Genomic DNA, 14,904 nt, shown 5'->3' with positions numbered 1-14,904 from the left:
CAGTGCCATGACAATATTGAAATGGTCTATAATAATAAAAAAATACTTATGACCTACATTTTATTGATGATCATGAGAGTATAAAAAACATTCAAGCACAAGAAGTGGTATTGTTTGTGACTTCTTTTTTTTCAATACTAGTATTTGGCTGATTGATAATTACAATGAATGTACTTTTGATAATTATGATTATAATAAATATAAATAATATGTAAATGTAATAATTATTGCATTCAGATTTTTATCTGCTTAATTTATTGGATAATTTGGAAGCAGTTTTAAATGTTATTTTTCTGTGCAGGGAATTTTTATTTTATTAATTTTTTCAGTTGTTTAAAATGTTTACAACTGAAAGCCTGTTCTGTTTTTAAAGAAATCCTGTTTACTTTTTATTTTGAATTCTAAGAAATTATGTGTGTGTATATACATATATGTGTCTGTCTGTGTGTGTGTGTGTGTGTGTGTGTGTGTGTTTGTGTGTGTGCGTGCGTGCGTGTGTGTGCGTGTGTGTGTGTATGTGTATATTTTCTCTTTGGTCCACCAATTAGTTTACTTAATGACTCTTTGCATCTTAAATTATGCTATAAATATAATCGTTTGTAAGTGTATGCTGGTTCTCTTGGTAGGAGTTTTACTCTGAAAGATTTGGTGATGAAGTGGTGGCGATTATCAAAGACTCCAACCCTGTTGACAAGAACAAACTGGACCCCAATAAGGTATGAACAGTTGTGCTGGACAGAAGACTTTTATCAGAAAGTCACTTTTATGTTTATTTCAGTGTTTCTTTAGTATTCTTTATAATGATCTAGCTTAAAATAGATTTATTACACTATAATTTTGTTTATCAATTGTTTATTATACTGCTGTATTAAAGACTTTATATATTTTATATTATACAGTGCTCAATATAGAGTACATTGAAGTTAACTTTCATTAATTTTATAAAGACCTTATTTGTAATTGCAAACATTAGAGTCTTAATTGACTAAAGTAATCATGAGTGAAATGCTATTATATTTTAGTATAGTATAATGTAGTACAGTATAATGCACAACAGTTACAAGTACTTATATTTAGAAATGACCCATTAAATTGATCAAAATTGACAGTAAAGGCATTTTACATTATTTTTTATATTTCTTTATATAAGTGTTTTTCAACAAAGACTAAAATCAAAAGCTGTATTCTAGTTTCTGTGATTAAATTTTAGCAGCATATGCAAGTTGAATTTTTTTTTTCTATTTACTAGAACACATGAGGAGATTTACCTCAAACATTTGACTTAAAGATTTTTATAACCAAATATAATTTATTTTTATTATTATTTTTATTATTATTATTATTATATATTTGGTATATGTTTTCGTTTGACTTTAACTTTCTAGTATTTCCAGTATTCTTTTATATTAGACTGTTCTCATCCAGTAGGAAATGTTCTTCATCTACATTTATTTTAGCTTTGTTTCAAATATGTTCACAATTAATTAGTCCAGTTTTAGTCAACAAACCAATGCTACATAATGATTTCAGAATACTGAAACTGTTCTAGCAGGCAGAGTTTTGCACATGTGGTCTCCATGTTGAACAATGCTGTAAATGTTTGTGTCGGACCAGGCCTATCTTCAGATCACTTACGTGGAGCCTTTCTTCGACACCTACGAGCTGAAGGAGCGCATCACATACTTTGACAAGAACTACAACCTACGCACCTTCATGTACTGCACGCCATTCACGCTGGATGGCCGGGCTCACGGAGACCTTCATGAGCAGTACAAGCGCAAAACCATCCTCACCACTTCACATGCTTTTCCCTACATCAAGACCCGCATCAACGTCATCCACAAAGAGGAGGTGCGGGACTCTTTTCTCAGTCAGATAGCCATCAGTTGCTGATCTATATGATCTTTATGATTGTATTTTCACTCCAGATTATCCTGATGCCAATGGAGGTGGCCATCGAGGACATGCAGAAGAAAACTCAAGAACTGGCCTTCGCCACCCATCAGGACCCTGCAGACCCAAAGATGCTTCAGATGGTGCTGCAGGGTTGTGTCGGCACCACTGTGAATCAGGTAACATCTTGAAGATCTTAAAAGCACTTTCAGACATATGCAATCAAGGCATGGATAGTACTTAAAAACAAACTCAACAGAATGAAAAAAAACAGAAAAATTCTTAACAAATTTAAAATTTGTTTTAAAACGTATGTAAAATTTCCTGAAAGTGAAATTCCAAATCTTACATTTAAATCTTGTACAAAAACACTGACATATAATGCACATTTTTATCAATATTTCAGAAACCACATTTGATTATAATGCATTACTTAAAAAAAAAAAAAGTAATTTACTGACATTAATGTAAATAATAAAAGAAATGTTAAGTACAGTATCGGCTTTCAAGGTGCTACATATGCAGGGGTAGGTATCACAAAGGTGCTTTATTTAAAACTAATTGGACTATAAAAAGTCCTTGAAAATCAGTGTTGGGCAGTAGCGTCGCTACAAGTAGTGACGCAGTAGCTTGGCGGTAGCGTCGCTACTTTCTAAATCAAATAGCTTTTCAGTAGCTAAGCTATTTTATTAGTCAAGTAGCGCAGTATCGTCCACACAAGCTACATTTACCGATCGCGGATCAATAGGTGACGGCACCGACATTCAGGGAGCTGTGAGGCCGGTGTGAAAGTAAATTCATATGATGGCTAGAATGAGGATTTCTTCTTTTTCCTGTTTTACGGTGTTCAACAACAAAGTTTGTGGTGCGTTACTGCCACCTCTGGTTGGTGATGTCGCCAACCGAAACTTGCTTGATGGAAAGATGACTGAGGGAGAGGAGTTATTTCTGAAGCACGATCCCTCACGACCGTACCTCGAGAAGTACATGTTAAAATGCAATAACTATAAATTTTTATTCCAAGATATTTCCCTTTACTATAGTATTTTAAATGTGTAACACCTGGTTTTATTGGATTTTTTTGTTTTAGCTGTTATACTATAATGTGTTTCTGTTTTGTACAGCATATTATTTACAGTAAATACCTGAACTGAACTATTATGCCTCATGTTTCATTGACAGTTTTATTGATCACTAAGATATGACTGACTTGGATTTTAGTTGCTTTGATTTAAAAATGCAAATTTTAAAAATAGCTTAGATGTAGCTGAGCTGCTTTTGCCTTGTAGCGTTTAGCTTAGCTTGCTACATTTCCCAGGGGGTAGCTTTTAGCGTAGTTAAGTTACATTTTAAGTAGAGTAGCTAATTGCTTAGCTCACTACATTTTTCAGGTAACTTGCCTAACACTCTTGAAAATCCTTGAATCTGCTGTTCGTGAAGACGTAGGAACCCTGCATTCAGGTTAAAACTAGAAACTACAGGTCAATAGGGTATAACAGTTATCACTACACTTTCACAGCTGACCGGTTACATTAAGGTGGTGTTTACATGTTTTTGGTTTAAAACATGTGTTTTTGTTGTTGTTTTGTTTGGAAACGCTGGTGCTCTGTATCAATATAGATGGACTAAGGCTCCGTTTACACTAATTTGTTTTAATTTCATAACGCATAAGTTTTACTAAAACAAAGACATGGCTGCAGACATTTCTCTATCTGATTGGGGCTTTTTCCTCTATATTAAGTAGCCTACACAAATTAATATCAATTTAAATAACAAATAATTCATTCATTCGTTGTCTTTTCGGCTTAGTCCCTTTATTAATCTGGGGTTGCCATTGCGGAATGAACCGCTGACTTATCCAGCGTTTGTTTTTATGCATTGGATGCCCCTCCAGCTGCAACCCATCACTGGGAAACATCCATACACTCTTGCATTCACACAAATACACTACGGAAAATTTTGCTTACCCAATTCACTTATGGCGCATGTCTTTTTGGAACTTGGGGGGAAACCGGAGCACCTGGAGAAAACCCATGCAAACACAGGGAGAACATGCAAATTACACAAAGAAATGCCAACTGACCCAGCCGAGGCTCGAACCAGCGACCCTCTTGCTGTGAGGTGCTTTTGCCACCCACTGCACCACCGTGCTGCCATAACCAATAATGGCTATTATAAAAGTCTGCACATTATGCAGAATCAGTGTCCGCGTTTTAGGCTGTATAGTCTGGAAGAGGCCGTTTTTCTGAAATGCGGTAAATAGGGATGTCCCAATCAGGTTTTTTTGCTCTCGAGTCTGAGATTGAGTCATTTGATTTTGAGTATCTACTGATACTGTAACCTGATCCGATACTTCTATAAAAGATTTTAAAAAACAAAGAAGTGTGAAGAAACAGATCTAGGATGTTTCTTATTTATTTATTTAATTCCCTTTATTTTAACATTCAACATCTCTATTAACAAACAGAGCACCTCTGTGAGGAAGCTTGAACAAACAAGTAATAAATAACATCAATTCTTCACTTTTGGACTTCAGTGCAACAGTAAATATAAAAAAAATCTAATATAAAAGCAAATAGCAGCTCAACTTAAAGCACCCGGCAGTTTACATATCTCAGTTGGCTATGGCAATGTTGTCGTCATCAACTTTATAATACCTCCAGACCGCAGACATACTCGCGCTTTTCGCTTAAAAAAAAAAAAACAAGCTGTTTTGTTGAATAAAATTTATATAATCAGACAAATTATGTACATATATCACATTAAACATTTTTAGAATATAGATATAATTAAAACAGTCAATATTGTTGTATGTGAGTGCTGCTAAATGGAAGATTTATGGCTTAGTGAAAAACAGAAAACTTTATTTGAGAAAATGCAGAAAGATATTGTAATTGAAGCACACAAACACAAATTGATAAAGTGCATTAAGTGTGTTTTGGATGTTTTCTTTCGATTAAAATTAGAACAAAAAACTTTATGAAAAGCAAAAAAGTCTTAACATTGGCAGGTAAGTGAATAAAGCAGTGTATTTGCCTTCAGTGTTCAAACTTTAAGCATTTCTTCTTTTCATTTCTTTTTTTAAAATGTGGGATTTGTTGTGAACCTGTACTTGTTTGCACATAGGGTCCACTGGAAGTGGCTCAGGTGTTCCTGTCTGAAATCCCAGAAGACCCCAAACTCTTCCGGCATCACAATAAACTGCGACTCTGCTTCAAGGACTTTACTAAAAGGTGCAGTGACTTCATGTGCACATTTTTCCAACAAAAGCATTCTCACTTTTCATTAGGTTAGTTTTAAAAAAAATTTTTTCATACAATACAACACTAAACATTACAGAGTGTCCTTTTATATATATATATATATATTTTTATTTTTATATATATATATATATATATATATATGTATATATATATATATATATATATATATATATATATATATATATATATATATATATATATATATATATATATATATATATATATATATATATATATATATTTTTTTTTTTTTTTTTTTTTAAACCCAGATCCTGAACATCCCATGGCAGCTTAACACAATAATTTGGGTCAGATACAACAATTAAACTGTCCAAAGTCATGCCTGTCATGACATAACTGTAATGATGGAAGTAAGAAATAAAAAAACACAATACAGTAGAAAACAAATAATTAAAAAACAAATTAACAAATAATTAAAAATTTGCAGGGCTAACTTCATTAAAGACAAAAAACACAAAGAAGTGGATACAGAGAGATATACACATTATTTAACAGGGTAATTTTTAAGGTTAATAATTTAGGTTAACTCAGGGTAAAACTACCCACTGTGCAACAACAGCCCGCTGCAGTGTTGTCAAGTTTAGCATAAACGATTCCAAAATCAAGATTTGAGTTTTTAGAAATGTTGGCTTCCAGTGTAGCAAATTCAGACAATCAATTCTTTCAACAGCAATTTCAGTCATCTCTTGGAAATGGAGAAACATCAAGTTCTTCTAATGAATCTTAATTAATTACAATTTTATGTACCCCAATGAGGTTTTGAGATGTGATAGCCTCTTTTATTCAAATGTAGGTGATGATTCATAGAGCTGGGCATTATGGTCCAAATATACAGTAATTAGATTTTGAACTGCAATATGGTATACAGTGTTTCAGAGATATCTACTGTCTAAGTCTAATTTGAATCTTTCCGAATATGTGATTTAACCAAGGCAGCAAGCAAGTGAATCCACCATCAGTTTGCTGTCAACTCAAAAGTTTCGGGCCTTGCATGGCCTTAGTTTGGATTATTTATGCTCTTAAACATGGCCACAGTCTATTTCCAACCTACTTAACCTGACAATTACCAAAACCTCATCTCAGCATGACATCTTTTCATGGCTCTGAATGAATACTGTACAGAGTGATTCACAGTTTGAAACAGGGCTGGGAGAGGTGGCCAAAAAAATCACAGTGTCAAATCTTCAAGTTTGTTTCTTTCAAGTTTGAAGGCAAGTTTTTGTTCCTGAATTGAAAATTTAAATAATTTTATTTGTGTTTTCTGTGCCTTTGAGAACATGATACAAATGTTGATTTTGATTCAGTCAAACTGAAACCTCCTGTAGATATAAAATATATAAATTTGTATTACAATTAAATATTGTCAAATCAGTAATATCATACATTTAGATCAGCATATTCTTAGGTAAAAACCATACGTACATACATATACGATTGCTATAAATGCAAACCCTGTGGCTTAATAGCAGCAATAACTGTATTTCCAGAACACATTGAATACATTTAATACGTCTATATATAATAAATTATATCATAAAATTCATGTTTATCCTGAAAATAATGTAACTGGATTTTCAGTGATTATAATTAACCAAAAAGATTAGTTCAGAACACTTAGTTAAACCATAAGAGTGAAAGTTTTTAAGTCCTGTGACTGTAAGTTTGGTAAAATGATAAAATGTATACTTTACATGTTAAAACTTTAAATGTTAACTACTGTATACAGTGTTATTTTACATTTAATTATATAATTTATGTACCTTAGAACTGTTAGAATGTCTGCAAATCTATAAAGAACTAATTCTTTTGTAAGTATATTTGCTCTATTGTATTAATTTATACTTGTAATTTGTTTATATTTTATGCAAATGCAATCCTTATCAAGGAAAAATTAAGAATTCTTCCCAAATAGAGTAAGCGTAGAAATACAAAATATTGCAATGACCTCTACCCCAAACTGCCAAACATTTGATCTTATATGCATGAGATGCATTTTTAAGCTTCAATACTCCTTATTGATTCCCAATGGCAAGCTGTCCAGCATATCCGGAAAGATAAAAGCTTAACACTGGATGTGGATTGGGCATGTACTACAAATGCCTGCATATGATCTACCTGCTGCCACATTCTGCAGTCAAGTGGCTTCACATAAAAAAAAAAAACCTGCATTTGTTCCAGACTCCTATTGAAAAACATGTCCTGTTTGATCAGGGTGTCCTCGAGGTCTTAACAAGTCTTAAATTCACTGAAATATTGGGTTGTAGATCTTAAATTATTTTAAACAGGTAAAGCTACCCTATCAGGCCAACCAAAACTTTTTTTATTACAAAGTTTTTAATTGCAAAGAGAGATGATTCACAACTGCTTTTAGATATTTTTACAGCAAATTCTCCAAATTTAATTTCCTAATCAGTTAAAGAAAAATAAAGAAACACGTCCCTTTACATGATCTTCCATTAATAAAAAAAAACTATTTACAGAAGTAACCAGGCTATTAGAAAAATCTTTAATGTTTAAGCCTGTAAAAGTCTAAAATTTCTGGTCTTAAAAAGGTCTTAAAAAGTCTTAAATATGACTTGAGGAAACCTGCAGAAACCCTGTTGATGAAACTAAGGACATATTTTTAAGAACACGAAACTTATGCTGTAAAAAGCTACAAGTAAAGTTGGATCCAACATCGGTCCAACCCCTTTCTTCTGATAGATTCGTCAAAGCTACAGTCGACCGATTCTTCTGCACTTCATGAAGATACCAATATGCTCTTTGGTGTGAAAATAGCAAAAAGTGCCCTAAACTGGCAGACAAACTTTTTCTGTGTTCCATCAGAGCACATTTTTTCGTCATAAATAAAACCCCAAGTTCCATTTTCCCTGAAAGTGTACACAAATTCAACTGGATATTGTCCATATTATCCGTGTTCATATGATGGTCGCAATGTTTTGTGGTTTATTTTTTCTCTCTTGGTTTATTTAAGAGTTTGTTCATTCTGACCACGTCACATGTCCATACTGCAACAAATTGAGTTCGAAACACCTTCATCATGCATGAAATTGATTGGATGAACAGTGCACGACATACAGAAATTCTTGCCTTGATTACAGCAAAGAATATGTTCAGCCTCTTCCCCCTGAAGCTTTAAATAGTTGGTGTTGATTACTAACAAATCTTCCAAACTCAGAAAAACATTATTTAGACCAGCCCTAGATAACTATAATTTTCTGGCCAAGCTCAACATGAATTGAATTCTCCAATATATTTTCAAGTCTTTTTTTTTGTTGTTGATTGTTCTTGGATGGACAGTTCTGGATCTCTGTAACTAATGCTTGACTGTTATAGGTGTGAAGATGCTCTGAGGAAGAACAAGTCTCTGATCGGCCCGGATCAGAAAGAGTACCATCGAGAGCTAGAGAGGAACTACCTCAAGCTGAAAGAGGCTCTGTTTCCCCTCATCAACCGCAAGATCCCGCAACTCTACAGACCTCTGCCTCTGCCCACCCTGCCAACACAGAGGTCAATCATTAATGCATATCAAAGCCACTTTTAGCTTTTTAAAGACAACGTGCTCTTTTACAGTCATCTATATATTTAATAAATATTAATTATGCTTTCAATCAACTAATATTCTAGTGATGAGCAATTATGTTTAAAATGTGAAAAAATATGCTATAATGATAATAATTTACAATGAAAACAATAAAAATAAAGCAGAGTTCAGAGAGCTATGAGAAAACTTCAAATAAATTAACAAAATTATACAATAAAAGTGGTTTGGAAAGTAGAAGTGAAACAATACCTTGAACCGGGCCAAAGCACACTTGTCCCACCTCCCGTCTCCGTCAACGGCCCACACTCACATGACATTCGGGCCTGGGCATGCTTACGTCATCGATGATGAGCTGTTCAGTAAGCGCTTTTGCTCAGCACCGTGGAGATTTATTTAATTGTATGGTTTAAGTATTTTGATATGCAGGGACACACAGTCAGATATTTCGCTGAACAGATTAGACACTTTTGACGCTCATAAACAATCATAAAGTCCTAGGAGGTTTGCTAAAGGTGCAGCTGTTGTGCAGTGAGGGGTTTTCTTCTTTAATAATGTACGACAGTTTGCATTCATTGAACAGTTCGAAGGATTAATAATCCGTATGAAACTGAATTTAAGTCCCTTAAAAGTCAAGTCTCTCTTTCAGTTTCGGGCTCAGGTGTGTTTTGCACTTATATACATATAAGCGTTCCACGCCAAAGCCCAAGTGAACAGCGCTCTGGCACACCACTTCCAACCACGCCAGGGTTAGCCAAGTGAACCATGCCTGTGCTGTGCTGCGGGAATCGGGCCTGGGCACGCTTCGGATAGCATAGCATAGTTAAAAGAGTTTCATCTCAATCTATGTGGACCCAAGAAATGATGCAAAAACTAGTTTAAATTTGGCAGGAGCACCAGTGTCTGTTTGACATGTCATGTGAACAATATCACAATCAGGCCGAAAAAGAAACACTTGAGAAATGGCTAATTCCCTTAAAAGGCCTGGGGCCTCATGTATCAATGCTGCGTACGCACAAAAACTTTGCGTACGCCAGGTTTCACGCTCAGAATCGCTCACGTTTGGATTTACTAACGATGAAATGAACGTGGGAATGTGCGCAGCTCCACGCCAGCTTTAAGGCTGGCGTACGCACATTTTTTGTGCGCGTCTGTTTTATTTCCATTGGCGACTCCTAGAGGCAGTTGTGTTAAATTGCTCACTACAAGTGTCTGAGCCGTGTAATGGCAGCTGTATGAGACGGGATCATCTAGCAGATATATAAGGTTTCCATACCATACAGTTGACCAGCTAAACATTACAGCGCAATTTGCAGCAGTTGCCTGTTTTCCCAATGTAATCTGAGCTATCTACCGCATGCACATTGCTATAAAAGACACCATCTGAAGATTAATTTGCATACGTGAATCAGAAACATTTTCATTCAATAAATGTGCAAATAGAATATGATGCACAGACTTATTAATGATTCCTACTTGTCTTCCTCGTGATTAATAGTAGGAAAAATCTGATATGTAGCGGAGGGGTGAAAAATGAATGAATACAGCAGACTTCAGTTGATTCGAACTGAGTTCATGCTCGAACGTGTCAAAACATGATGACACATGTTTTACAAGCTGCGCCACTCAGACTGTTAAGGGTATTACATAATTTTGCACCTATACATCTCACTATCTCTTTTTTAAATCCACACAGTGCGATGTTCAGACCCAACTGTGTTAACCGCATCAGCTAAACTCTCCCCACTCTATTTTTTTCTTTTGTTGTTAATTCCGGAGGACAAACTTGCAAATAACACAGTTTTTCTCCGGTCTACCTCTGAAAGCAGCACCTCCAATACACATTCTGTTAAAATCTTCTCTTTTTGCTTGCTTTTGCCATTGCTTTTTCATTTGGTTTTGTCAAAGTAGAGTCATTAGCATATTCATTTAGGGAGAGATTCGGCGTACGCAGTGTTTCATACATCTGAATTTTTTTCTGCATACGCGCATTTACAGCTTTGTGCATACGCAATGTTTTAGTGCCATTTCCACGCAAGTCTTCGCACATGAGGCCCCAGGTGAGCAAAATAAGGACATTTTTTACCCCAATAAAGGCTTTTTTATTATGTAGTTAATAACAAAAGATATACTACATGACCTGGCATTGTTTCAATGTGTTTTGTTTTGAGAGACATAGTTTTTCGAACCGAGACGCTACCCCAGATAGTCATGCAGTGTGAAAACATCTGTGATGTGACAACTTTGAAAATCCTGCAGTCTGAACATGCAATTAGACAAATTTTGTCCTATCCTATGAAACCCCACAACAAGGAAAGACATATTTATTCAGCTTTGAAAGTAATTTATAAATCTCAGTTTCCAAAAATGACTCGTATAACTGGTTTTGTGGTCAGGGGGCACAAATATTGAATAATATATTATATTTGTAATGCATACAAATAGAAAGCAGCTCAAATAAAATAAGACTGCTTTACAGTTGCATTGAATAAGTATTAATAATATTATATAGTGTGTACACGCATTCTTAAAAAGTCTTAAATTTCATAGTATAACAATTTTGCCCTAACTAGTCTTTAAAAGTCTTAAAACTGTGTTTCAGAGGCCTTAAGAAAAACAATCTAACCAACACCGCAAGAAAGAGTTTGTTTCCGTTTTGAAATCTACTTAAAATCTGTTTATTTGTCGCCCAAAATGAAATCAATAAAATTACCAGTAAAATTCTGTCTCGCTCGGAATTTGCTTACGCAAGCAGATTTCACAAGGATTTCTTTATTAGTGGCATTGTGTGCGTTGTGGTAGCAAAATCAACAGCCTGAGGTATCAAGACATTTGTGCTGCCCATTACATTACAAACCACAGTAGAGGGTGAATTCTTCAGCAGGATAGCACTCCTTCTCATACTTCAGCCTCCACATCAAAGTTCCTGAAAACAGAGAAGGTCAAGGTGGTAAAGGATTGGCCAGCCCAGTCACCAGACATGAACATTATTGAGCATGTCTAGGGTAAAATGAGGGAGGAGGCATTGAAGATGAACCCAAAGAATCTTGATGAACTCTGGGAGTCCTGCAAGAACGCTTTCTTTGCCATTCCAGATGACTTTATAACGAGTTATTTGAGTCATTGCAGAGATGTATGGATGCAGTCCTCCAAGCTCATGGGAGTCATACACAATATTATTATTTTTTCAGTGCATCATGACTTTATATTCTATTCTAGACATTATTTCTGTTTAGCGACATAATTTTTGTGTAAGCAAAGTCATAAATCATATTTTATTTTGGTAAATTAAGCATAATCTAGAGGACTTCACCTTTTGCCACTTACGATACAAATGATCAACTAGAAGTCATGATTTCTTGCTCCTAAAACTTGAATAGTTGGCAAGACTTTTGTCAGGTAGTGTAATTACAAAAAAAGTTATTTCTAAATGACTGGTTGTGTTATATATGTTTTTGGACTATGAATAAGTTCCAGTTACCAGCATGAGTTTTTATCTCTTCTTTTTTGCAGGAATTCTCTCAGTCGCTCCAGTTTTCGGAGGCTGGAGTGTTGAGGTGTGGCCGATCTGGACGCAAAACCGCACATGATCTCCATCTCCATCATCAAACCAACACAAAAAAACCACACGTCACATTCCTGCGTCAGACACGAGCCCTCCTGAGCCTCCGTCTGTTTACACTCAGCTTTATCTGCTGTAAACACGCTCGTTATGAGCATCAGCAGACAAAACTGTAGCTTCTTGCTCAACACTGGAGGTAATTCTAGCATTTCACCGACACAGGGCGTTAAGATGCTCCTCCACACTTCCTGCTTTTGTTTGTTTGTGCTCGTCTGTCTTGTCTTGTGTGAGAAAGAGGGCAAACGAAGTCCGTCCAGACGTTCCTGTGAATGTTCTGCCACATAAAAAAAAAACCCTTGCACTGCTGTTTGATTTATGACTGGATTAAAGCGTTTGTGTCTTTTTAAAGACAGATCGCTGAGCCTAGAGACTCAGGTTTAATCTTCCGTTTCATTTGTAGAAATTGTTTTTTAGAGCAGTTCTGCAGAGAAACACTGGGCTGATTTCACGAGTTTAGAGGATGAGTTAAAAGTTTGGTGTCAGTGTGATTTGTTTTGGGGCTTTTAAAAGAAGTCTACTCTGCTCACCAAGGCTGTGTTTATTTCCTCACAAATGCAGTAACAAAACTGAAATATTATACAAATATTAAATTAACGCTTTCTTATTTATTGTGACTTAAGGCTAATTAACTAGCTATTAGTTCTATTACTCCAGTGTTAAGTGTTTCATGACCCTTGAGAAATCAGTCTAATGTGATAATAAAAAAGAAAAATGTATTATTATTATTAATAATACATTAGTATTATTATATATATATTATTAGTATTATTATATATATATATTGTTATTTTTAAAACTTTCTAAACGTATAAATAAGGCAAATGAAATGTAATGTGAAATACAAAAACTAAAATGTATCAAGGTTTCCACAAATACTATGAAACAAAAATGTATACAGTACATTGAGGATTGTAAGGATCACTGTTAATGTTTGAGTATCGCTAATAATTGAACATCAAATCATCACATCATTGTGATTTCTGAAGGATCAAGTTAAACACTTGTGACTGGAGTAATGAGGCAAAAAAATGAGTAAAAAAAAGTAATGAGTAAAAAAAAATATGTTTAAGCTACATTCAAAAAAGAAACCAGTTACTTTAAAATGTAGTCATTTTTGACTATTTAAAGTGTTTTCCAGTATTTATGATCAAATAAATGCAGTCTTGGGTAATAAACATGCTTTAAGAAAACATCAAAAGAAAGCTGACTGATCTTAAACGTTTGACAGATGAATTTTTTGGACGTGTATCCATTTAGAAGGCATTATTCACTGTAGTAAATAACTGGAAAACATCCCACATCGCACTAACGAATATAGCACACTAACATTTCTGCACTGACTGACATGAGTTTTCACCAAATCCAACTTTCAGGCATATTTTACTGTTCATGTTTTTGTAAATGCACAGCGATGTGACATATACTATACACTAAATGCACAAGTATGTGAACTGGAGTTAAATACTGCCATTTTTTGTTTAAATTAAATAGTCTTTGAATGTAGGATCCTGTCCTGAATTAGCAAACTTAGCACCTAGTTGACTGCTGTAATATCCGTCCTGCACTACTTTAATGTTTGTATGACCTCTCTACTGCCTGTCTCCACACTATACTGTGCAGTTTGCTGACCTAAATACTGTATTTTTAATAACCAAATTGTTTTTTTATTTATTTGTATCTTTGTCTTTTTTTCATTACCAGTTTTACTTTTTATATTAAAAGAAATTTCTCCTAAATATTTCTATAGATGACTTTTGTGTGTTTGTGTGTGCACTTCTATCCGAGAAGGTGGATATATCCTATTTTGTTGCATATAATTGCTTGTTTATTTATTTTACATATGGAAAGCATTAAATGCAAAGGGCAAATAATTTTATTCATTTTGTGTAAATAAAGTTATCGAGCTTAACATAAATATTACATTAATATATACACTCACCAGACACTTTATTAGCTACGGCTTACCAGTGCCAGATTGGAGCCCCTTTTCCCTTCTCCGGTTCCACCTCATCCCAAAGGTGCACTATTTGATTGAGATCTGGTGACTGTGGAGGACTTTTGAGTACAGTGAACTCATTGTCATGTTTAAGAAACCAGTCTGAGATTCACGCTTTGACATGGCACATTATTCTGCTGGAAGTAGCCATCGGAAGATGGGTACACTGTGGTCATAAAGGGATGGACATGGTCAGCAACAATACTCGGGTAGGCTGTGGCGTTGACCCAATGCTCAATTGGTACTAATGGGCCCAAAGTGTGCCAAGAAAATATCCCCCACACCATTACATCACCACAACCAGCCTGAACCGTTGATGCAAGGCAGGATGGATCCATGCTTTCATGTTGTTGACTCCAAATTCTGACCCTACCATCTAAATGTCGCAGCAGAAATCGAGACAGAGTAGGCAACGTTTTTCCAATCTTCTTTAGTCCGATTTTGGTGAGCCTGTGTGAATTCTAGCTTCAGTATCCTGTTCTTAGCTGACAGGAGTGGCACCCGGTGTGGTCTTCTGCTACTGTAGCCCATCTGCCTCAAGGTTGGATGCGTTGTGTGTTCAGAGATG

General features: G+C 35.1%; 1 protein-coding gene across 5 annotated transcripts in view; it reads left to right on the top strand.

The window, feature by feature from the left end:
- Positions 1-14,076, top strand: part of dock6 (dedicator of cytokinesis 6) — a 111,829-nt gene extending 97,753 nt beyond the window's left edge. For 3 of the 5 annotated variants that reach the window (XM_087245244.1, XM_087245243.1, XM_087245242.1), the window contains 6 exons: positions 627-716; positions 1,615-1,851; positions 1,929-2,072; positions 5,020-5,126; positions 8,514-8,687; positions 12,232-14,076. In XM_087245244.1, coding sequence (XP_087101370.1) covers positions 627-716; positions 1,615-1,851; positions 1,929-2,072; positions 5,020-5,126; positions 8,514-8,687; positions 12,232-12,274 — 795 coding nt within the window. In that variant the 3' untranslated portion in view covers positions 12,275-14,076. The remainder of the gene's footprint in view (positions 1-626; positions 717-1,614; positions 1,852-1,928; positions 2,073-5,019; positions 5,127-8,513; positions 8,688-12,231) is intronic. The other 2 variants (XR_015481346.1, XR_015481345.1) reach the window with 2 other exon arrangements.
- Positions 14,077-14,904: the final 828 nt, after the last annotated feature.

This window comes from Danio rerio, chromosome 3, assembly GCF_052040795.2.
Source record: "Danio rerio strain M-AB ecotype USA chromosome 3, GRCz13ab, whole genome shotgun sequence".
Taxonomy (NCBI): Eukaryota; Metazoa; Chordata; class Actinopteri; order Cypriniformes; family Danionidae; genus Danio; species Danio rerio.
The sequence above is the reverse complement of the archived record's forward strand: the minus strand, read 5'-3'. Positions and strand labels throughout refer to the sequence as shown.